Below are 23,235 nucleotides of genomic sequence, written 5' to 3' on the forward strand. Positions count from 1 at the left end.
AAGTGCATGGGTATAATGCAGAGACGTGTACACTGTATAGATACTAAGCACCTGGCTGTATAACACAGATGCAGGCACAATGTACAGGCACTAAGCACCCAGGTATAATGCAGAGACGTGTACACTGTATAGATAATAAGCACCTTCCTGTATAACACAGATACATGCACAATGTATAGGCACTAAGTGCATGGGTATAATGCAGAGACGTGTACACTGTATAGATACTAAGCACCTGGCTGTATAACACAGATAACTGTACAATGTATAGACACTAAGTGCATGGGTATAATGCAGAGACGTGTACACTGTATAGATACTAAGCACCTGTCTGTATAACACAGATGCATGCACAATGTACAGGCACTAAGTGCCCAGGTATAATGCAGAGACATGTACACTGTATAGATACTAAGCACCTGGCTGTATAACACAGATATATGTACAATGTATAGGCACTAAGTGCATGGGTATAATGCAGAGACGTGTACACTGTATAGATACTAAGCACCTGGCTGTATAACACAGATACATGTACAATGTATAGGCACTAAGTGCATGGGTATAATGCAGATACGTGAACACTGTATAGATACTATGCACCTGGCTGTTTAACACAGATAACTGTACAATGTATAGGCACTAATTGCATGGGTATAATGCAGAGACGTGTACACTGTATAGATACTAAGCACCTGGCTGTATAACACAGATACATGCACAAAGTATAGGCACTAAGTGCATGGGTATAATGCAGAGATGTGTACACTGTATAGATACTAAGCACCTGGCTGTATAACACAGATACATGCACAATGTATAGGCACTAAGTGCATGGGTATAATGCAGAGACGTGTACACTGTATAGATACTAAGCACCTGGCTGTATAACACAGATACACGCACAATGTATAGGCACTAAGTGCATGGGTATAATGCAGAGACGTGTACACTGTATAGATAATAAGCACCTGGCTGTATAACACAGATACATGCACAATGTATAGGCACTAAGTACATGGGTATAATGCAGAGACGTGTACACTGTATAGATACTAAGCACCTGGCTGTATAACACAGATAACTGTACAATGTATAGACACTAAGTACATGGGTATAATGCAGAGACTTGTACACTGTATAGATACTAAGCATCTGGCTGTATAACACAGATACACGCACTATGTAAAGGCACTAAGTGCATGGGTATAATGCAGAGATGTGTACACTGTATAGATACTAAGCACCTGGCTGTATAACACAGATAACTGTACAATGTATAGGCACTAAGTGCATGGGTATAATGCAGACGTGTACACTGTATAGATAATAAGCACCTGGCTGTATAACACAGACACATGTACAATGTAAAGGCACTAAGTGCATGGGTATAATGCAGATACATGTACACTGTATAGCTACTATGCACCTGGCTGTATAACACAGATACATGTACAATGTATAGGCACTAAGTGCATGGGTATAATGCAGACGTGTACACTGTATAGATAATAAGCACCTGGCTGTATAACACAGATAACTGTACAATGTATAGACACTAAGTGCATGGGTATAATGCAGAAACTTGTACACTGTATAGATACTAAGCACCTGGCTGTATAACACAGATACATGCACAATGTATAGGCACTAAGTGCTTGGGTATAATGCAGAGACGTGTACACGGTATAGATACTAAGCACCTGGCTGTATAACACAGATACATGCACAATGTATAGGCACTAAGCGCCCAGGTATAATGCAGAGACATGTACACTGTATAGATACTAAGCACCTGGCTGTATAACACAGATAACTGTACAATGTATAGGCACTAAGTGCATGGGTATAATGCAGACGTGTACATTGTATAGATAATAAGCACCTGGCTGTATAACACAGACACATGTACAATGTAAAGGCACTAAGTGCATGGGTATAATGCAGATACATGTACACTGTATAGCTACTATGCACCTGGCTGTATAACACAGATACATGTACAATGTATAGGCACTAAGTGCATGGGTATAATGCAGACGTGTACACTGTATAGATAATAAGCACCTGGCTGTATAACACAGATAACTGTACAATGTATAGGCACTAATTGCATGGGTATAATGCAGAGACGTGTACACTGTATAGATACTAAACACCTGGCTGTATACCACAGATACATGCACAATGTACAGGCACTAAGCGCCCAGGTATAATGCAGAGACGTGTACACTGTATAGATACTAAGCACCTGGCTGTATAACACAGATACATGCACAATGTATAGGCACTAAGTGCATGGGTATAATGCAGAGACGTGTACACTGTATAGATACTAAGCACCTGGCTGTATAACACAGATACATGTACAATGTATAGGCACTAAGTGTACACTGTATAGATACCAAGCACCTGGCTGTATAACACAGATAACTGTACAATGTATAGGCACTAAGTGCCCAGGTATAATGCAGAGACGTGTACACTGTATAGATAAAAAGCACCTGGCTGTATAACACAGATACATGCACAATGTATAGGCACTAAGTGCATGGGTATAATGCAGAGACGTGTACACTGTATAGATACTAAGCACCTGGCTGTATAACACAGATAACTGTACAATGTATAGACACTAAGTGCATGGGTATAATGCAGAGACGTGTACACTGTATAGATACTAAGCACCTGTCTGTATAACACAGATGCATGCACAATGTACAGGCACTAAGTGCCCAGGTATAATGCAGAGACGTGTACACTGTATAGATACTAAGCACCTGGCTGTATAACACAGATACATGTACAATGTATAGGCACTAAGTGCATGGGTATAATGCAGAGACGTGTACACTGTATAAATACTAAGCACCTGGCTGTATAACAGATACATGCACAATGTACAGGCACTAAGCGCCCAGGTATAATGCAGAGACATGTACACTGTATAGATACTAAGCACCTGGCTGTATAACACAGATACATGTACAATGTATAGGCACTAAGTGCATGGGTATAATGCAGAGACGTGTACACTGTATAGATACTAAGCACCTGGCTGTATAACACAGATACATGCACAATGTACAGGCACTAAGTGCATGGGTATAATGCAGAGACGTGTACACTGTATAGATACTAAGCACCTGGCTGTATAACACAGATACATGCACAATGTATAGGCACTAAGTGCATGGGTATAATGCAGAGACGTGTACACTGTATAGATACTAAGCACCTGGCTGTATAACACAGATACATGCACAATGTATAGGCACTAAGTGCATGGGTATAATGCAGAGACGTGTACACTGTATAGATACTAAGCACCTGGCTGTATAACACAGATACATGCACAATGTATAGGCACTAAGTGCATGGGTGTAATGCAGAGACGTGTACACTGTATAGATACTAAGCACCTGGCTGTATTACACAGATACATGCACAAAGTATAGGCACTAAGTGCATGGGTATAATGCAGAGACGTGTACACTGTATAGATACTAAGCACCTGGCTGTATAACACAGATACATGCACAATGTATAGGCACTAAGTGCATGGGTATAATGCAGAGATGTGTACACTGTATAGATACTAAGCACCTGGCTGTATAACACAGATACATGCACAAAGTATAGGCACTAAGTGCATGGGTATAATGCAGAGATGTGTACACTGTATAGATACTAAGCACCTGGCTGTATAACACAGATACTTGCACAATGTATAGGCACTAAGTGCATGGGTGTAATGCAGAGACGTGTACACTGTATAGATACTAAGCACCTGGCTGTATTACACAGATACATGCACAAAGTATAGGCACTAAGTGCATGGGTATAATGCAGAGACGTGTACACTGTATAGATACTAAGCACCTGGCTGTATAACACAGATACATGCACAATGTATAGGCACTAAGTGCATGGGTGTAATGCAGAGACGTGTACACTGTATAGATACTAAGCACCTGGCTGTATTACACAGATACATGCACAAAGTATAGACACTAAGTGCATGGGTATAATGCAGAGACGTGTACACTGTATAGATACTAAGCACCTGGCTGTATAACACAGATACATGCACAATGTATAGGCACTAAGTGCATGGGTATAATGCAGAGATGTGTACACTGTATAGATACTAAGCACCTGGCTGTATAACACAGATACATGCACAAAGTATAGGCACTAAGTGCATGGGTATAATGCAGAGATGTGTACACTGTATAGATACTAAGCACCTGGCTGTATAACACAGATACTTGCACAATGTATAGGCACTAAGTGCATGGGTATAATGCAGAGACGTGTACACTGTATAGATACTAAGCACCTGGCTGTATAACACAGATACATGCACAAAGTATAGGCACTAAGTGCATGGGTATAATGCAGAGACGTGTACACTGTATAGATACTAAGCACCTGGCTGTATAACACAGATACTTGCACAATGTATAGGCACTAAGTGCATGGGTATAATGCAGAGACGTGTACACTGTATAGATACTAAGCACCTGGCTGTATAACACAGATACATGCACAATGTATAGGCACTAAGTGCATGGGTGTAAAGCAGAGACATGTACACTGTATAGATACTAAGCACCTGGCTGTATAACACAGATACATGCACAATGTATAGGCACTAAGTGCATGGGTATAATGCAGAGACATGTACACTGTATAGATACTAAGCACCTGGCTGTATAACACAGATACATGCACAATGTATAGACACTAAGTGCATGGGTATAATGCAGAGACGTGTACACTGTATAGATACTAAGCACCTGGCTGTATAACACAGATACATGCACAATGTATAGGCACTAAGCGCCCAGGTATAACGTATGTGTACAATGCATGCTACACACTTACGGGGTACACAGGAGCCAAACTTGTCAGGAAACTCAGATAAAAGATCATCATTAACTCTGTCCTTTCCAGGGCCCAGTATGATGATGGGACGAGCGTAATGGACTGGGAATAGGAGAAAATCATTACTTCAGAGATAATACATGAAGCTATTTCTCTACACACCACAGACAGACAGAGACCTCACCTACCTTCCATGTGCACAACAGTCTCATAGCTGAGAACCACCTCTTCCCGACCTACATAAAGACAAAGAGTTACTGGATGACACTACATCATCAACACATACAGGAATAGCAGAGAGATACAGGACAGGATGGAGGTGTAGTGACAGAGCTGTGTGTGTGTGGTCAGTACAGGAATTGCAGTGAGATACAGGACAGGATGGAGGTGTAGTGACAGAGCTGTGTGTGTGGTCAGTACAGGAATAGTAGAGAGATACATGACAGGATGGAGGTGTAGTGACAGAGCTGTGTGTGTGGGGGGTCAGTACAGGAATAGTAGAGAGATACAGGACAGGATGGAGGTGTAGTGACAGATCTGTGTGTGTGGACAGTACAGGAATAGTACAGCGATACAGGACAGGATGGAGGTGTAGTGACAGAGCTGTGTGTGTGTGGTCAGTACAGGAATAGCAGTGAGATACAGGACAGGATGGAGGTGTAGTGACAGATCTGTGTGTGGGGTCAGTACAGGAATAGTAGAGAGATACAGGACAGGATGGAGGTGTAGTGACAGAGCTGTGTGTGTGTGGTCAGTACGGGAATAGCAAAGAGATACAGGACAGGATGGAGGTGTAGTGACAGAGCTGTGTGTGGGGACAGTACAGGAATAGTAGAGAGATACAGGACAGGATAGAGGTGTAGTGACAGAGCTGTGTGTGGTCAGTACAGGAATAGCAGTGAGATACAGGACAGGATGGAGGTGTAGTGACAGAGCTGTGTGTGTGGGGGGTCAGTACAGGAATAGTAGAGAGATACAGGACAGGATGGAGGTGTAGTGACAGATCTGTGTGTGTGGACAGTACAGGAATAGTAGAGCGATACAGGACAGGATGGAGGTGTAGTGACAGAGCTGTGTGTGTGTGGTCAGTACAGGAATAGCAGTGAGATACAGGACAGGATGGAGGTGTAGTGACAGATCTGTGTGTGGGGTCAGTACAGGAATAGTAGAGAGATACAGGACAGGATGGAGGTGTAGTGACAGAGCTGTGTGTGTGTGGTCAGTACAGGAATAGCAAAGAGATACAGGACAGGATGGAGGTGTAGTGACAGATCTGTGTGTGTGTGGTCAGTACAGGAATAGTAGAGAGATACAGGACAGGATGGAGGTGTAGTGACAGAGCTGTGTGTGTGTGTGTGGTCAGTACAGGAATAGTAGTGAGATACAGGACAGGATGGAGGTGTAGTGACGGAGCTGTGTGTGTGTGGTCAGTACAGGAATAGTAGAAAGAGAGGTACAGGACAGGATGGAGGTGTAGTGACAGAGCTGTATGTGTGGTCAGTACAGGAATAGTAGGGAGAGGTACAGGACAGGATGGAGGTGTAGTGACAGAGCTGTGTGTGGGGACAGTACAGGAATAGTAGAGAGATACAGGACAGGATAGAGGTGTAGTGACAGAGCTGTGTGTGTGTGGTCAGTACAGGAATAGCAGTGAGATACAGGACAGGATGGAGGTGTAGTGACAGAGCTGTGTGTGTGGGGGGTCAGTACAGGAATAGTAGAGAGATACAGGACAGGATGGAGGTGTAGTGACAGATCTGTGTGTGTGGACAGTACAGGAATAGTAGAGCGATACAGGACAGGATGGAGGTGTAGTGACAGAGCTGTGTGTGTGTGGTCAGTACAGGAATAGCAGTGAGATACAGGACAGGATGGAGGTGTAGTGACAGAGCTGTGTGTGGGGACAGTACAGGAATAGTAGAGAGATACAGGACAGGATAGAGGTGTAGTGACAGAGCTGTGTGTGTGTGGTCAGTACAGGAATAGCAGTGAGATACAGGACAGGATGGAGGTGTAGTGACAGAGTTGTGTGTGTGGGGTCAGTACAGGAATAGTAGAGATACAGGACAGGATGGAGGTGTAGTGACAGAGCTGTGTGTGTGGGGTCAGTACAGGAATAGTAGAGATACAGGACAGGATGGAGGTGTAGTGACAGAGCTGTCTGTGTGTGGTCAGTACAGGAATAGTAGTGAGATACAGGACAGGATGGAGGTGTAGTGACAGAGCTGTGTGTGTGGACAGTACAGGAATAGCAGAGAGATACAGGACAGGATGGTGGTGTAATGACAGACCTGTGTGTGTGTGTGTGTGGGTACAGTACAGGAATAGTAGAGAGATACAGGACAGGATGGAGGTGTAGTGACAGAGCTGTGTGTGTGTGTGGGGGGGGTCAGTACAGGAATAGTAGAGATACAGGACAGGATGGAGGTGTAGTGACAGGGCTGTGTGTGTGTGTGTGTGGGGGGGGGGTCAATATAGGAATAGTAGAGATACAGGACAGGATGGAGGTGTAGTGACAGAGCTGTGTGTGGGGACAGTACAGGAATAGTAGAGATACAGGACAGGATGGAGGTGTAGTGACAGAGCTGTGTGTGTGTGGTCAGTACAGGAATAGTAGTGAGATACAGGACAGGATGGAGGTGTAGTGACAGAGCTGTGTGTGTGTGTGGACAGTACAGGAATAGCAGAGAGATACAGGACAGGATGGTGGTGTAGTGACAGACCTGTGTGTGTGTGTGTGTGTGTGTGTGTGGGGTCAGTACAGGAATAGTAGAGAGATACAGGACAGGATGGAGGTGTAGTGACAGAGCTGTGTGTGTGTGGGGGGGGGGGTCAGTACAGGAATAGTAGAGATACAGGACAGGATGGAGGTGTAGTGACAGCGCTGTGTGGGGGGGGGGAGGGTCAGTATAGGAATAGTAGAGATACAGGACAGGATGGAGGTGTAGTGACAGCGCTGTGTGTGTGGGGACCGTACAGGAATAGTAGAGATACAGGACAGGATGGAGGTGTAGTGACAGAGCTGTGTGTGTGGGGACAGTACAGGAGTAGTAGAGATACAGGACAGGATGGAGGTGTAGTGACAGAGCTGTGTGTGTGGGGTCAGTACAGGAATAGCAGAGAGATACAGGACAGGATGGAGGTGTAGTGACGGAGCTGTGTGTGTGGGGTCAGTACAGGAATAGCAGAGAGATACAGGACAGGATGGAGGTGTAGTGACAGAGCTGTGTGTGTGGGGTCAGTACAGGAATAGCAAAGAGATACAGGAGGGAGGTGTAGTGACAGAGCTGTGTGTGTGTGTGGACAGTACAGGAATAGTAGAGAGATACAGGACAGGATGGAGGTGTAGTGACGGAGCTGTGTGTGTGGGGTCAGTACAGGAATAGCAGAGAGATACAGGACAGGATGGAGGTGTAGTGACAGAGCTGTGTGTGTGGACAGTACAGGAATAGTAGAGAGATACAGGACAGGATGGAGGTGTAGTGACAGAGCTGTGTGTGTGTGGTCAGTACAGGAATAGCAGAGAGATACAGGACAGGATGGAGGTGTAGTGACAGAGCTGTGTTTGTGTGGTCAGTACAGGAATAGCAGAGAGATACAGGACAGGATGGAGGTGTAGTGACGAAGCTGTGTGTGTGGGGTCAGTACAGGAATAGCAGAGAGATACAGGACAGGATGGAGGTGTAGTGACAGAGCTGTGTGTGGTCAGTACAGGAATAGTAGTGAGATACAGGACAGGATGGAGGTGTAGTGACAGAGCTGTGTGTGTGGGGGGTCAGTACAGGAATAGCAGTGACACAGGACAGGATGGAGGTGTAGTGACAGAGCTGTGTGTGTGGGGGGTCAGTACAGGAATAGCAGAGAGATACAGGAGGGAGGTGTAGTGACAGAGCTGTGTGTGTGGGGACAGTACAGGAATAGTAGAGAGATACAGGACAGGATGGAGGTGTAGTGACAGAGCTGTGTGTGTGGACAGTACAGGAATAGTAGAGAGATACAGGAGGGAGGTGTAGTGACAGAGCTGTGTGTGTGGGGACAGTACAGGAATAGTAGAGAGATACAGGACAGGATGGAGGTGTAGTGACAGAGCTGTGTGTGTGGGGACCGTATAGGAAAAGCAGAGAGATACAGGAGGGAGGTGTAGTGACAGAGCTGTGTGTGTGTGGGGACCGTACAGGAATAGTAGAGAGATACAGGAGGGAGGTGTAGTGACAGAGCTGTGTGTGTGGACAGTACAGGAATAGTATAGTGCAGGGGTTCCCAATCTTTTTCTAATCACGGCACCCTAGAGTATCAGAATTTTTCCAAGGCACCCCTAGGCCCCAAAAAATATATATCAAATTAAGTAGAATGTGTTTATATGTGCTTCTTAGGGTCAGTTATGTGGTAAAGGGCAGGATTTGCTTCTGATTGTAACCATTTTATGATTGGCAGCCACCAGCACTGGTTTCGTCCAAAAATAATTGATCATAAATAATTTGAATTGGTCCTGGACGACCAACCCGAGGCACCCCTGCAAGTGTCCTGAGGCACCCCAGGGAGCCTAGGCGCACAGTTTGGGAACCACTGGTATAGAGATACAGAACAGGATGGAGGTGTAGTGACAGAGCTGTGTGTGTGGTCAGTACAGGAATAGCGGAGAGATACAGGACAGGATGGAGGTGTAGTGACAGAGCTGTGTGTGTGGTCAGTACAGGAATAGCAGGGAGATACAGGAGGGAGCTGTAGTGACAGAGCTGTGTGTGTGGACAGTACAGGAATAGCAGAGATACAGGAGGGAGGTGTAGTGACAGAGCTGTGTGTGTGGTCAGTACAGGAATAGCGGAGAGATACAGGACAGGATGGAGGTGTAGTGACAGAGCTGTGTGTGTGGTCAGTACAGGAATAGCAGAGAGATACAGGAGGGAGGTGTAGTGACAGAGCTGTGTGTGTGTGTGGACAGTACAGGAATAGGAGGGAGATACAGGAGGGAGCTGTAGTGACAGAGCTGTGTGTGTGGACAGTACAGGAATAGTAGAGATACAGAACAGGATGGAGGTGTAGTGACAGAGCTGTGTGTGTGGTCAGTACAGGAATAGCAGAGAGATACAGGAGGGAGGTGTAGTGACAGAGCTGTGTGTGTGGACAGTACAGGAATAGCGGAGAGATACAGGACAGGATGGAGGTGTAGTGACAGAGCTGTGTGTGTGGTCAGTACAGGAATAGCAGGGAGATACAGGAGGGAGCTGTAGTGACAGAGCTGTGTGTGTGGACAGTACAGGAATAGCAGAGAGATACAGGAGGGAGGTGTAGTGACAGAGCTGTGTGTGTGTGTGGACAGTACAGGAATAGTAGAGATACAGAACAGGATGGAGGTGTAGTGACAGAGCTGTGTGTGTGGTCAGTACAGGAATAGCAGAGAGATACAGGAGGGAGGTGTAGTGACAGAGCTGTGTGTGTGGACAGTACAGGAATAGCGGAGAGATACAGGACAGGATGGAGGTGTAGTGACAGAGCTGTGTGTGTGGTCAGTACAGGAATAGCAGGGAGATACAGAAGGGAGCTGTATTGACAGAGCTGTGTGTGTGGACATTACAGGAATAGCAGAGAGATACAGGAGGGAGGTGTAGTGACAGAGCTGTGTGTGTGTGTGGACAGTACAGGAATAGTAGAGATACAGAACAGGATGGAGGTGTAGTGACAGAGCTGTGTGTGTGGACAGTACAGGAATAGCAGTGAGATACAGGACAGGATGGAGGTGTAGTGACAGAGCTGTGTGTGTGGTCAGTACAGGAATAGCAGAGAGATACAGGAGGGAGGTGTAGTGACAGAGCTGTGTGTGTGTGTGGACAGTACAGGAATAGGAGGGAGATACAGGAGGGAGCTGTAGTGACAGAGCTGTGTGTGTGAGGTCAGTACAGGAATAGTAGAGAGATACAGGACAGGATGGAGGTGTAGTGACAGAGCTGTGTGTGTGCATGGTCAGTACAGGAATAGCAGAGAGATACAGGAGGGAGGTGTAGTGACGGAGCTGTGTGTGTGTGGACAGTACAGGAATAGCAGAGAGATACAGGAGGGAGCTGTAGTGACATAGCACAGGGATAGCAGTAAGTGTGAGGTGTAGTAGATATAATGGAACAGCAGAGCGGTAAGATAGGCCTGGTGATAGATACATACTCTGAGACCCTGTGGTGCTGCTTCGATCCTGCGCAGCAGAGGAGAGAAGTGGAAAGGCAGAGATACAAACAATCTCAGTGCGAGAGTCGGTCACCAGACACAATGACACACAACGATTACACAATTGTCAGGTGCTCGGAGCCCCCTACCCAGGGACATTGTGGCGGTGCCTCCGGCCGCTCTGATTGGGGATCTGGATGGGAGCGCTGGGGTGGGAGGTCCTACAGGAAGTGCGCAGGAGAAGATGGTCTCTATAGGAACGCATATCCCACCCATGTACCGCGTCTTGGATCACCCACAAGATACAGACAGCTCCTATGTGATATAGCCACGGTCATATATCCTACCTACGGCGTATACAGGGTCTGTCCGCAGAGTAATGAGGCTTATTCTATCAGGCGCATGGCGGCGCTGTAGGGGGATGGGTGTCTCAGAGCAGTGTATGGATCAAGCCATAAACAAAGTGTCCTGCTTTATCTCCAACGAGGCTTAAGATGGCGCGTACCATCGGGCAACGATATGCGATCAAGTTTTGTGCTAAATTCGTGAAATCTGGTACCGAGAGGCTTGTCATGCTTCAGACGGAGGAATCCTTGTACAAGGCGCAAGTTTACCGCTGGTTTAAATCCGAGGAGGAGGAGGAGGAGGGAAGAGAAGACGTTACAGGCGATACACGCTCTGGGCGACCAGCAACAAGCCGAAATGAGCTAAAAGTGCGCGAGTGGGAACAGGACATCCAATAACTACTGTGCGAGGGATCGTGACCGACTAATCAGCAATGTGAAAGGTGTGTGCCTGATTGGTTCCCAAGGTAGTGACTCATGATCCAAAAGGACACGCGCGTGGTGATTTCCCATGAACCTTTGGAGCGTGATAACAGGTGCCAAAACGTGGATCTTTAAGTATGATCCAGAGACCACACGCCATCTTCACCTCACCCCAAAAGGGTCAAATGAGCAAATCAAGCACCAAATCCATGCTCATTGTCTTTTTCGACTCGAAGGGTCATAAGGAATTTCTCCGATCCGCCCAAACTGTCACCGGTGCATTTTACACAGGAGCGCTCAGTGGCTTGAGACACAGGGTCCTCCGCAAGGAAATGGCCACTACCCGGGTCCTCTATCACGTCAATGCGCCAAGTCACACATTGCTGCCAGTGAGGGAACCCCAGCACAACGTGACTACGCTGCCTCGTCCGAGTCTGACCGCAGTTGACTTCTGTTTTGTTCCCCCAGATCAAACGTGGCCTGAAAGGACACCAGTGTCAGACTGTAGACAAAGTGGGTGCGGCCATGATGAGGGTACACAACGACATTCCGGTCAATGCCTTCCAGGAGGCGTTCCAAGCTTGGCGGACATGCTGGCAATGGTTAATTGATGCTCAGGGGTCAAACTTTGTAGAGTATTAACCCTATGTATCTGAAGGTTCAATAAATAGTTTTACCCAAATTTAGGACCTTATTCAGTTCCATTCGCTCCCCTGCGCTTCGCAGATTTGCGTGCCAACCAGAACAGTCTCATTACTTTACAGACAGACCTAGATACAGGAGTCGCACTGCGCCTTGTCGCAGGGTGGTACATATATTGCAGCGTGGTACATTGAGGTTTCGTGTCACATATGGAGTTGTTGGCGAGTGTAATACTTATATTCGTCCACTAGATGTCACTTTTGATAATCACCACTGCGCATGAGTAAGGTGAGCGGGAACCGTAACCCAGGCACTGTCATTATACGCTGACACCTTATATATTATTGCAGGACCTGTAATTACTGCACTGTGCACTGAGCCGCCGGGCACGCCTTACTAGACATTCCTGTACTGTACATAGTATTCTGTAGTGCTGCAGGTAGTGCCACAGGACCTGTAATTACTGTACTGTGCACTGAGCCGCCGGGCATGCCTTACTACAGACATTCCTGTACTGTACATAGTATTCTGTAGTGCTGCAGGACCTGTAATTACTGCACTGTGCACTGAGCCGCCGGGCATGCCTTACTAGACATTCCTGTACTGTACATAGTATTCTGTAGTGCTGCAGGTAGTGCCGCAGGACCTGTAATTACTGTACTGTGCACTGAGCCGCTGGGCATGCCTTACTAGACATTCCTGTACTGTACATAGTATTCTGTAGTGCTGCAGGTAGTGCCGCAGGACCTGTAATTACTGCACTGTGCACTGAGCCGCTGGGCACACCTTACTAGACATTCCTGTACTGTACATAGTATTCTGTAGTGCTGCAGGTAGTGCCCCAGGACCTGTAATTACTGTACTGTGCACTGAGCCGCCGGGCATGCCTTACTACAGACATTCATGTACTGTACATAGTATTCTGTAGTGCCTCAAGACCTGTAATTACTGTACTGTGCACTGAGCCGCCGGGCATGCCTTACTAGACATTCCTGTACTGTACATAGTATTCTGTAGTGCTGCAGGTAGTGCCGGAGGACCTGTAATTACTGTACTGTGCACTGAGCCGCCGGGCATGCCTTACTAGACATTCCTGTACTGTACATAGTATTCTGTAGTGCTGCAGTTAGTGCCGCAGGACCTGTAATTACTGTACTGTGCACTGAGCTGCCGGGCACGCCTTACTTGACATTCCTGTACTGTACATAGTATTCTGTTGTGCTGCAGGTAGTGCCGCAGGACCTGTAATTACTGCACTGTGCACTGAGCCGCCGGGCACGCCTTACTAGACATTCCTGTACTGTACATAGTATTCTGTAGTGCTGCAGGTAGTGCCGCAGGACCTGTAATTACTGTACTGTGCACTGAGCCGCCGGGCACGCCTTACTAGAAATTCCTGTACTGTACATAGTATTCTGTTGTGCTGCAGGTAGTGCCGGAGGACCTGTAATTACTGTACGGTGCACTGAGCCGCCAGGCATGCCTTACTAGACATTCCTGTACTGTACATAGTATTCTGTAGTGCTGCGGGTAGTGCCGCAGGACCTGTAATTACTGTACTGTGCACTGAGCCGCCGGGCATGCCTTACTAGACATTCCTGTACTGTACATAGTATTCTGTAGTGCTGCGGGTAGTGCCGCAGGACCTGTAATTACTGCACTTTGCACTGAGCCGCCGGGCATGCCTTACTGGACATTCCTGTACTGTACATAGTATTCTGTAGTGCTGCAGGTAGTGCCACAGGACCTGTAATTACTGTACTGTGCACTGAGCCACTGAGCCGCCGGGCATGCCTTACTAGACATTCCTGTACTGTACATAGTATTCTGTAGTGCTGCAGGTAGTGCCGCAGGACCTCTAATTACTGTACTGTGCACTGAGCCGCCGGGCATGCCTTACTAGACATTCCTGTACTGTACATAGTATTCTGTAGTGCTGCAGGTAGTGCCGCAGGACCTGTAATTACTGCACTGTGCACTGAGCTGCCGGGCACGCCTTACTACAGACATTCATGTACTGTGCATTGTATTCTGTAGTGCTACGGGTAGTGCCGCAGGTACTCAGCGCTGAGCTACCTGGCTCACCTTAATACATAAATTCCTGTACTGTACATTGTATTCTGTAGTGCAGCGGGTACTACAGCATTGTACTGTACATTGTTTTCTGTAGTGCTGCAGGTACTCAGCACTGTACTGTACATTGTATTCTGTAATTCTGCGGGTAGTTCCGCAGGTACTTAGCACTGTACCGTGCACTGAGCTACCTGGCACGCCTTACTACATACATTCCGGTACTGTACATAGTATTATGTAGTGCTGCGGGTACTCTGCACTGTACTGTGCACTGAGCTGCTGGGCACGCCTTACTACATACATTCCTGTACTGTACATAGTATTCTGTAAGGCCATGGGTACTCAGTACTGTACATTGTATTTCATAGTGCCGTGGGTACTCAGCACTGTACTGTGCACTGAGCCACTGGACACGCCTTACTACATACAGTACATTTCTGTACTATACATAGTATTCTGTAAGGCCACGGGTACTCAGCACTGTACAGTACATTGTGTTCTGTAGTGCCACGGGTGCTCAGCACTGTACTGTGCACGGAGCTCCTTGGCATGCCTTGCTACATACATTTCTGTATGTACATTGTATTCTTTAGTGCCGATGGAAGTGCCGCGGGTACTCAGCACTGTGCACTGAGCCGCCTGGAACGCCTTGCTACATTTGTTCATGTATTCCTCAGCACTGTACTGTGCATTATATTCTGTAGTGCTGCGGGTACTTAGCACTGTACTGTACATTGTATTCTGTAGTGCCACGGGTATTTCTATAGGTACTCAGCACTGTACTGTACATTGTATGCCGTAGTTCTGCCACGGGTACTCCACAATGTACTGTACATTGTATTCCGTAGTTCTGTGGGTAGTGCCGTGGTTACTCAGCACTGTACTGTACAATGTATTCTGTAGTTCTGCGGGTAGTGCCGCTGGTACTCAGCACTCTACTGAACATTGTATTTTGTAGTGTCGTGGGAACTCCACACTGTATTGTACATTGTATTCGGTAGTGCCGCGGGTAATCAGCACTGTACTGTACATTGTATTCTGTAGTGCCGCGGGTACTCAGCACTGTACTGTACATTGTATTCTGTAGTGCTGCGGGTAATCAGCACTGTACTGTACATTGTATTCTGTACTGCTGCAGGTAGTGTTGCAGGTACTCAGCACTGTACTGTACATTGTATTCTGTAGTTCTACGGGTAGTGCCGCGGGTACACAGCACTGTACTGTACATTGTATTCTGTACTGCTGCAGGTACTCAGCACTGTATTATGTACTGAGCTGCTTGGCATTCCTTACTACATACATTCCTATACTGTACATTGTGTATTCTGTAGTGTTGCAGGTACTCAGCACTGTACTGTACATTGTATTCTGTAGTGTCGCAGGTACTCAGCACTGTACTGTAGTTTCCATTAGTGGAGCAATCAGCGCCAAGCTGTGGATCCTCTTACGTCTTAGTGCACCGTAGATACCTGGATGGCGTGACTGCACTAACAATGAGTGTGGCTATATCTGTAGGGGAGCGGACCATGAGGAATGTAGGCCAGATCACTAGGAGGTTCTGCAATCTACTGATCTGTGAAATACAGAGAATGGGGTGGCCCTGAAGCCAGCGGGTGTCAGCCATTGCAGCCAGTGGTCACATGACATAGTCAGGGAGCGGGATCCCTGCTGGGGAATTCTACAGGTACGTAACGGCTTATTACTTCGGTGTGTCCGGATTATATACACAGTAATAACACAACAGACAGTCACACCGGCATCACAACACAACATCGTCTCACCTTTACCTTTAACCGAGACCACTCTCGTCTTTCCACTCTGCGGAGAGAGAGAAACGGCGGTGAAATGGGACAGTCAGACCGGGACAGCCATTAACCAAGATTTTGCTGCCTCTTCTCTGTGTTGTGACAGTGTAATAATCTCCCGTGCACTTTGTGGCCAGTAATGACAAGTGGGAGGGGGCCCCTGTGTAAAGTTCCCCCTGAAGGCTTAATCCGGCCCTGGGGACCCCTGTTTGTTCGTCCCGTGATTTTATGACACCAGGACCGGCTCAGGAGGGGGGACCCCAAGTCTTTTTATTTTTATTATTATTACTTTACTTTAAACAACATTTTTAACTCGTACGGTTCTGTCAGATTCCCCTGTCAGAACCTGGTCTATTTGTTTGGCGATTTTTAGTAACCTTTACCAAAAATCGCATCCCATTAAATTTGCGAGTTGTATACTTTATAATGGGAAAACCCCTGGATGCGAACTGAAGTGTCACTAAAAATCGCCAGGTCAGAATGTACGAATTTGCGTCAAAAAGTGAAATTTTCAAAAAAATATTGATTCCTGTTAAATGTCACCCTCTGCGACTGCACCTGGGGGCTGGCTGCTTATAGTGTCTACATCAGGCTTTCCCAACCACGGTCCTCAAGGCACACCAACAGTGCAGGTTTTGTAGTTATCCAGGCTTGAGCACAGGTGACTTAATTAGTATCTGAGGGATTCTGATTAAACCATCTGTGCTGAAGCCTGGATATCACTAAAACCTGCACTGTTGGTGTGCCTTGAGGACCGTAGTTGGGAATGCCTGCTCTACATCCATGCCAACATTGGATGTGAGCATGCTCAGACTGACATTACTCTTTATATTGTGCAGCCTTATATATTGTACATTATCCTACCGACACGCAGAACCTCCACAAAGTGTCCTGTAACAAAGGATGTATATACTGGAACTGCTGGTTACTATACTATGCCGGCCATTTCTGGTTCCAGTGCGCTGGTCGGTGCCGGTTCCAGTGCGCTGGTCGGTGCCGGTTACAGTGCGCTGGTCGGTGCCGTTTACAGCGCGCTGGTCGGTGCCGGTTACAGCGCGCTGGTCGGTGCCGGATACAGTGCGCTGGTCGATGCCGGTTACAGTGCGCTGGTCGGTGCCAGTTACAGTGGGCTGGTCGGTGCCGGTTACGGTGCGCTGGTCAGTGCCGGTTACAGCGCGCTGGTCGCTACCGGTTACAGCGCGCTGGTCGGTGCCGGTTCCAGTGTGCTGGTCGGTGCCGGTTACAGCGCGCTGGTCGGTTACGGTGCGCTGGTCGATGCCGGTTACGGTGCGCTGGTCAGTGCCGGTTACAGTGTGCTGGTCGGTGCCGGTTACAGTGGGCTGGTCGGTGCCGGTTACAGTGGGCTGGTCGGTGCCGGTTACGGTGCGCTGGTCAGTGCCGGTTACAGTGTGCTGGTCGGTGTCAGTTAGGGTGTGCTGGTCGGTGTCAGTTAGGGTGTGCTGGTCGGTGCCGGTTACAGTGTGCTGGTCAGTGCGGGTTACAGTGTGCTGGTCAGTGGCGGTTAGAGGGCCAGAGAATTACTGCTGGTGTGCTGGTCAGTGCCGGTTACAGTGTATTAGTCAGTGCCGTTTACAGTGCGCTGGTCGGTGCCGGTTACAGTGCGCTGGTCAGTGCTGGTTACAATGTACTAGTCGTGCCGGTTACAGTGCGCTGGTCGGTGCCGGTTACAGTGCGCTGGTCGGTGCTGGTTACAGTGCGCTGGGCGGTGCCGGTTACAGTGCGCTGGTCGTGCCGGTTACAGTGCGCTGGTCAGTGCCGGTTACAATGCGCTAGTCGGTGCCGGTTACATGCGCTGGTCGGTGCCGGTTACAGTGCGCTGGTCGGTGCCGGTTACGGTGCGCTGGTCGCTGCCGGTTACGGTGCGCTGGTCGCTGCCGGTTACGGTGCGCTGGTCGCTGCCGGTTACGGTGCGCTGGTCGCTGCCGGTTACGGTGCGCTGGTCGCTGCCGGTTACGGTGCGCTGGTCGCTGCCGGTTACGGTGCGCTGGTCGCTGCCGGTTACGGTGCGCTGGTCGCTGCCGGTTACGGTGCGCTGGTCGCTGCCGGTTAGAGTGTGCTAGTCAGTGCCGGTACATACAGTAATTCTCTGGCCCTCGGTTGTCCTGCTTCCCCACCAGGAGGATCACTCTCACGGTATCGGTGTCTCACCTTCTCTTGCTGGGGATGAAGCCGATCTCCTCTCCTTCGGGCTGGACACGCCGCGCCTGCCACCACTCTTCATCACTCGCATCTAGGACATGCAGAACATCCCCAAACTTAAAGCTCAGGGCCTGGCTGAGGAAGCCGCAGTCCCGGGTCTTGTCATAGTCGAAGAGTGCCCTGTGGGTAAGGGGTGCAGACATTAGTGGTGCGCTCATACGCGGGGAAGAGGGGCAATGTACCATCCATATGGAGCAACAATAGGCACTAGGACCCTACTGTCATCTCCCCACCACCACCAGAACCAGCTGCTGCAGAACACCCTTTTCGCTCTGTGTCCTGCCCCTACGTCCCCACTCTGTGCCTCCACACCTGATGTAGAATCCTCTCTTGCTGCCGTTGGCGTTATGGAGCGATGCACTCCCTGATCCCAGGCTGCTGTTCATCAGCTGTTCCCGCAAGTCATGAATCTTGGCTTCAAACCTGCTGTATTCTGCGGAGACACAAACACTTATTGGCACGCATGGCTTCCCCCTGACAGTAACACGCTGACATTCTGCCCCCATCTCTACCAACAGCTGCTTCCTATTGCTCAGCTAAATAACATGAGGAAAGCCAATCATTTCCACTGTGCTACGAGTATACATCCATCAATGATAGCGGATAGAGAAGCGCGCCCTGTGTGTGATAGCGGATATAGAAGCGCGCCCCGTGTGTGATAGCGGATAGAGAAGCGCGCCCCGTGTGTAATAGCGGATAGAGAAGCGCGCCCCGTGTGTGATAGCGGATAGAGAAGCGCGCCCCGTGTGTGATAGCGGATAGAGAAGCGCGCCCCGTGTGTGATAGCGGATAGAGAAGCGCGCCCCGTGTGTGATAGCGGATAGAGAAGCGCGCCCTGTGTGTGATAGCGGATAGAGAAGCGCGCCCCGTGTGTGATAGCGGATAGAGAAGCGCGCCCCGTGTGTGATAGCGGATAGAGAAGCGCGCCCTGTGTGTGATAGCGGATAGAGAAGCGCGCCCCGTGTGTGATAGCGGATAGAGAAGCGCGCCCCGTGTGTGATAGCGGATAGAGAAGCGCGCCCCGTGTGTGATAGCGGATAGAGAAGCGCGCCCCGTGTGTGATAGCGGATAGAGAAGCGCGCCCTGTGTGTGATAGCGGATAGAGAAGCGCGCCCCGTGTGTGATAGCGGATAGAGAAGCGCGCCCCGTGTGTGATAGCGGATAGAGAAGCGCGCCCTGTGTGTGATAGCGGATAGAGAAGCGCGCCCCGTGTGTGATAGCGGATAGAGAAGCACGCCCCGTGTGTGATAGCGGATAGATAAGCGCGCCCTGTGTGTGATAGCGGATAGAGAAGCGCGCCCCGTGTGTGATAGCGGATAGAGAAGCGCGCCCGTGTGTGATAGCGGATAGAGAAGCGCGCCCGTGTGTGATAGCGGATAGAGAAGCGCGCCCCGTGTGTGATAGCGGATAGAGAAGCGCGCCCCGTGTGTGATAGCGGATAGAGAAGCACGCCCCGTGTGTGATAGCGGATAGAGAAGCGCGCCCCGTGCGTGATAGCGGATAGAGAAGCGCGCCCTGTGTGTGATAGCGGATAGGGAAGCGCGCCCTGTGTGTGATAGCGGATAGAGAAGCGCGCCCCGTGTGTGATAGCGGATAGAGAAGCGTGCCCCGTGTGTCATAGCGGATAGAGAAGCGAGCCCCGTGTGTGATAGCGGATAGAGAAGCGCGCCCCGTGTGTGATAGCGGATAGAGAAGCGCGCCCCGTGTGTGATAGCGGATAGAGAAGCGTGCCCCGTGTGTCATAGCGGATAGAGAAGCGAGCCCCGTGTGTGATAGCGGATAGAGAAGCGCGCCCCGTGTGTGATAGCGGATAGAGAAGCACACCCCGTGTGTGATAGTGGATAGAGAAGCACACCCCGAGTGTGATAGCGGATAGAGAAGCGCGCCCCGTGTGTGATAGCGGATAGAGAAGCGCGCCCCGTGTGTGATAGCAGATAGAGAAGCGCGCCCCACGTGTGATAGCGGATAGAGAAGCGCGCCCCGTGTGTGATAGTGGATAGAGAAGCACGCCCGTGTGTGATAGCGGATAGAGAAGCGCGCCCCGTGTGTGATAGCGGATATAGAAGCGCGCCCCGTGTGTGATAGCGGATAGAGAAGCGCGCCCCGTGTGTGATAGCGGATATAGAAGCGCGCCCCGTGTGTGATAGCGGATAGAGAAGCGCCCCGTGTGTGATAGCGGATAGAGAAGCGCGCCCCGTGTGTGATAGCGGATATAGAAGCGCGCCCCGTGTGTGATAGCGGATAGAGAAGCGCGCCCCGTGTGATAGCAGATAGAGAAGCGCACCCCACGTGTGATAGCGGATAGAGAAGCGTGCCCCGTGTGTGATAGCGGATAGAGAAGCGTGCCCCGTGTGTGATAGCGGATAGAGAAGCGCGCCCCGTGTGTGATAGCGGATAGAGAAGCGCGCCCCGTGTGTGATAGCGGATAGAGAAGCGCCCCCTGTGTGTGATAGCGGATAGAGAAGCGCGCCCTGTGTGTGATAGCGGATAGAGAAGCGCGCCCCACGTGTGATAGCGGATAGAGAAGCGCGCCGCGTGTGTGATAGCGGATAGAGAAGCGCGCCCTGTGTGTGATAGCGGATAGAGAAGCGCGCCCCGTGTGTCATAGCGGATAGAGAAGCGCGCCCTGTGTGTCATAGCGGATAGAGAAGCACGCCCCGTGTGTGATAGCAGATAGAGAAGCGCGCCCCGTGTGTGATAGCGGATAGAGAAGCGCGCCCCGTGTGTGATAGCGGATAGAGAAGCGCGCCCCGTGTGTGATAGCGGATAGAGAAGCACGCCCCGTGTGTGATAGCGGATAGAGAAGCGCGCCCCGTGTGTGATAGCGGATAGAGAAGCGCGCCCCGTGTGTGATAGCGGATAGAGAAGCGCGCCCCGTGTGTGATAGCGGATAGAGAAGCGCGCCCCGTGTGTGATAGCGGATAGAGAAGCGCGCCCCGTGTGTGATAGCGGATAGAGAAGCGCGCCCCGTGTGTGATAGCGGATAGAGAAGCGCGCCCCGTGTGTGATAGCGGATAGAGAAGCGCGCCCCGTGTGTGATAGCGGATAGAGAAGCGCGCCCCGTGTGTGATAGCGGATAGAGAAGCGCGCCCTGTGTGTGATAGCGGATATAGAAGCGCGCCCTGTGTGTGATAGCGGATAGAGAAGCGCGCCCCGTGTGTGATAGCGGATAGAGAAGCGCGCCCCGTGTGTGATAGCGGATAGAGAAGCGCGCCCCGTGTGTGATAGCGGATAGAGAAGCGTGCCCCGTGTGTGATAGCGGATAGAGAAGCGCGCCCCGTGTGTGATAGCGGATAGAGAAGCGCGCCCGTGTGTGATAGCGGATAGAGAAGCGCGCCCCGTGTGTGATAGCGGATAGAGAAGCGCACCCGTGTGTGATAACGGATAGAGAAGCGCGCCCCGTGTGTGATAGCGGATAGAGAAGCGCGCCCCGTGTGTGATAGCGGATATAGAAGCGCGCCCCGTGTGTCATAGCGGATAGAGAAGCGCGCCCCGTGTGTGATAGCGGATAGAGAAGCGCGCCCCGTGTGTGATAGCGGATAGAGAAGCGCGCCCCGTGTGTGATAGCGGATAGAGAAGCGCGCCCCGTGTGTGATAGCGGATAGAGAAGCGCGCCCCGTGTGTGATAGCGGATAGAGAAGCGCGCCCCGTGTGTCATAGCGGATAGAGAAGCACGCCCCGTGTGTGATAGCGGATAGAGAAGCGCGCCCTGTGTGTGATAGCGGATAGAGAAGCGCGCCCCGTGTGTGATAGCGGATAGAGAAGCGCGCCCCGTGTGTGATAGCGGATAGAGAAGCGCGCCCCGTGTGTGATAGCGGATAGAGAAGCGCCCCGTGTGTGATAGCGGATAGAGAAGCGCGCCCTGTGTGTGATAGCGGATAGAGAAGCGCGCCCCGTGTGTGATAGCGGATAGAGAAGCGCGCCCAGTGTGTGATAGCGGATAGAGAAGCACGCCCTGTGTGTGATAGCGGATAGAGAAGCACGCCCTGTGTGTGATAGCGGATAGAGAAGCGCGCCCCGTGTGTGATAGCGGATAGAGAAGCACGCCCTGTGTGTGATAGCGGATAGAGAAGCGCGCCCCGTGTGTCATAGCGGAGCGGATAGAGAAGTGCGCCCCACATGTGATAGCGGATAGAGAAGCGCGCCCCGTGTGTGATAGCGGATAGATAAGCGCGCCCCGTGTGTGATAGCGGATATAGAAGCGCGCCCCGTGTGTGATAGCGGATAGAGAAGCGCGCCCCGTGTGTGATAGCGGATAGAGAAGCGCGCCCCGTGTGTGATAGCGGATAGAGAAGCGCGCCCCGTGTGTGATAGCGGATAGAGAAGCGCGCCCTGTGTGTGATAGCGGATAGAGAAGCGCGCCCCGTGTGTGATAGCGGATAGAGAAGCGCGCCCCGTGTGTGATAGCGGATAGAGAAGCGTGCCCCGTGTGTGATAGCGGATAGAGAAGCGCCCCGTGTGTGATAGCGGATAGAGAAGCGCGCCCTGTGTGTGATAGCGGATAGAGAAGCGCGCCCCGTGTGTGATAGCGGATAGAGAAGCGCGCCCAGTGTGTGATAGCGGATAGAGAAGCACGCCCTGTGTGTGATAGCGGATAGAGAAGCACGCCCTGTGTGTGATAGCGGATAGAGAAGCGCGCCCCGTGTGTGATAGCGGATAGAGAAGCACGCCCTGTGTGTGAT

General features: G+C 50.1%; 1 protein-coding gene across 7 annotated transcripts in view; it reads right to left on the reverse strand.

Annotated features, from left to right (window-relative positions):
- DLG4 (discs large MAGUK scaffold protein 4) overlaps positions 1-23,235 on the reverse strand; it is a 282,808-nt gene that overhangs the window by 11,630 nt on the left and 247,943 nt on the right. For 6 of the 7 annotated variants that reach the window (XM_083185898.1, XM_083185899.1, XM_083185901.1 and 3 more), the window contains 6 exons: positions 18,866-18,986; positions 18,503-18,673; positions 16,310-16,346; positions 11,047-11,074; positions 5,079-5,126; positions 4,891-4,992 (listed from right to left, as the gene is read on the reverse strand). In XM_083185898.1, coding sequence (XP_083042024.1) covers positions 4,891-4,992; positions 5,079-5,126; positions 11,047-11,074; positions 16,310-16,346; positions 18,503-18,673; positions 18,866-18,986 — 507 coding nt within the window. The remainder of the gene's footprint in view (positions 1-4,890; positions 4,993-5,078; positions 5,127-11,046; positions 11,075-16,309; positions 16,347-18,502; positions 18,674-18,865; positions 18,987-23,235) is intronic. The other variant, XM_083185900.1, reaches the window with a different exon arrangement.

This window comes from Crinia signifera, chromosome 4, assembly GCF_055691185.1.
Source record: "Crinia signifera chromosome 4, ASM5569118v1, whole genome shotgun sequence".
In the NCBI taxonomy this organism is placed as follows: domain Eukaryota; kingdom Metazoa; phylum Chordata; class Amphibia; order Anura; family Myobatrachidae; genus Crinia; species Crinia signifera.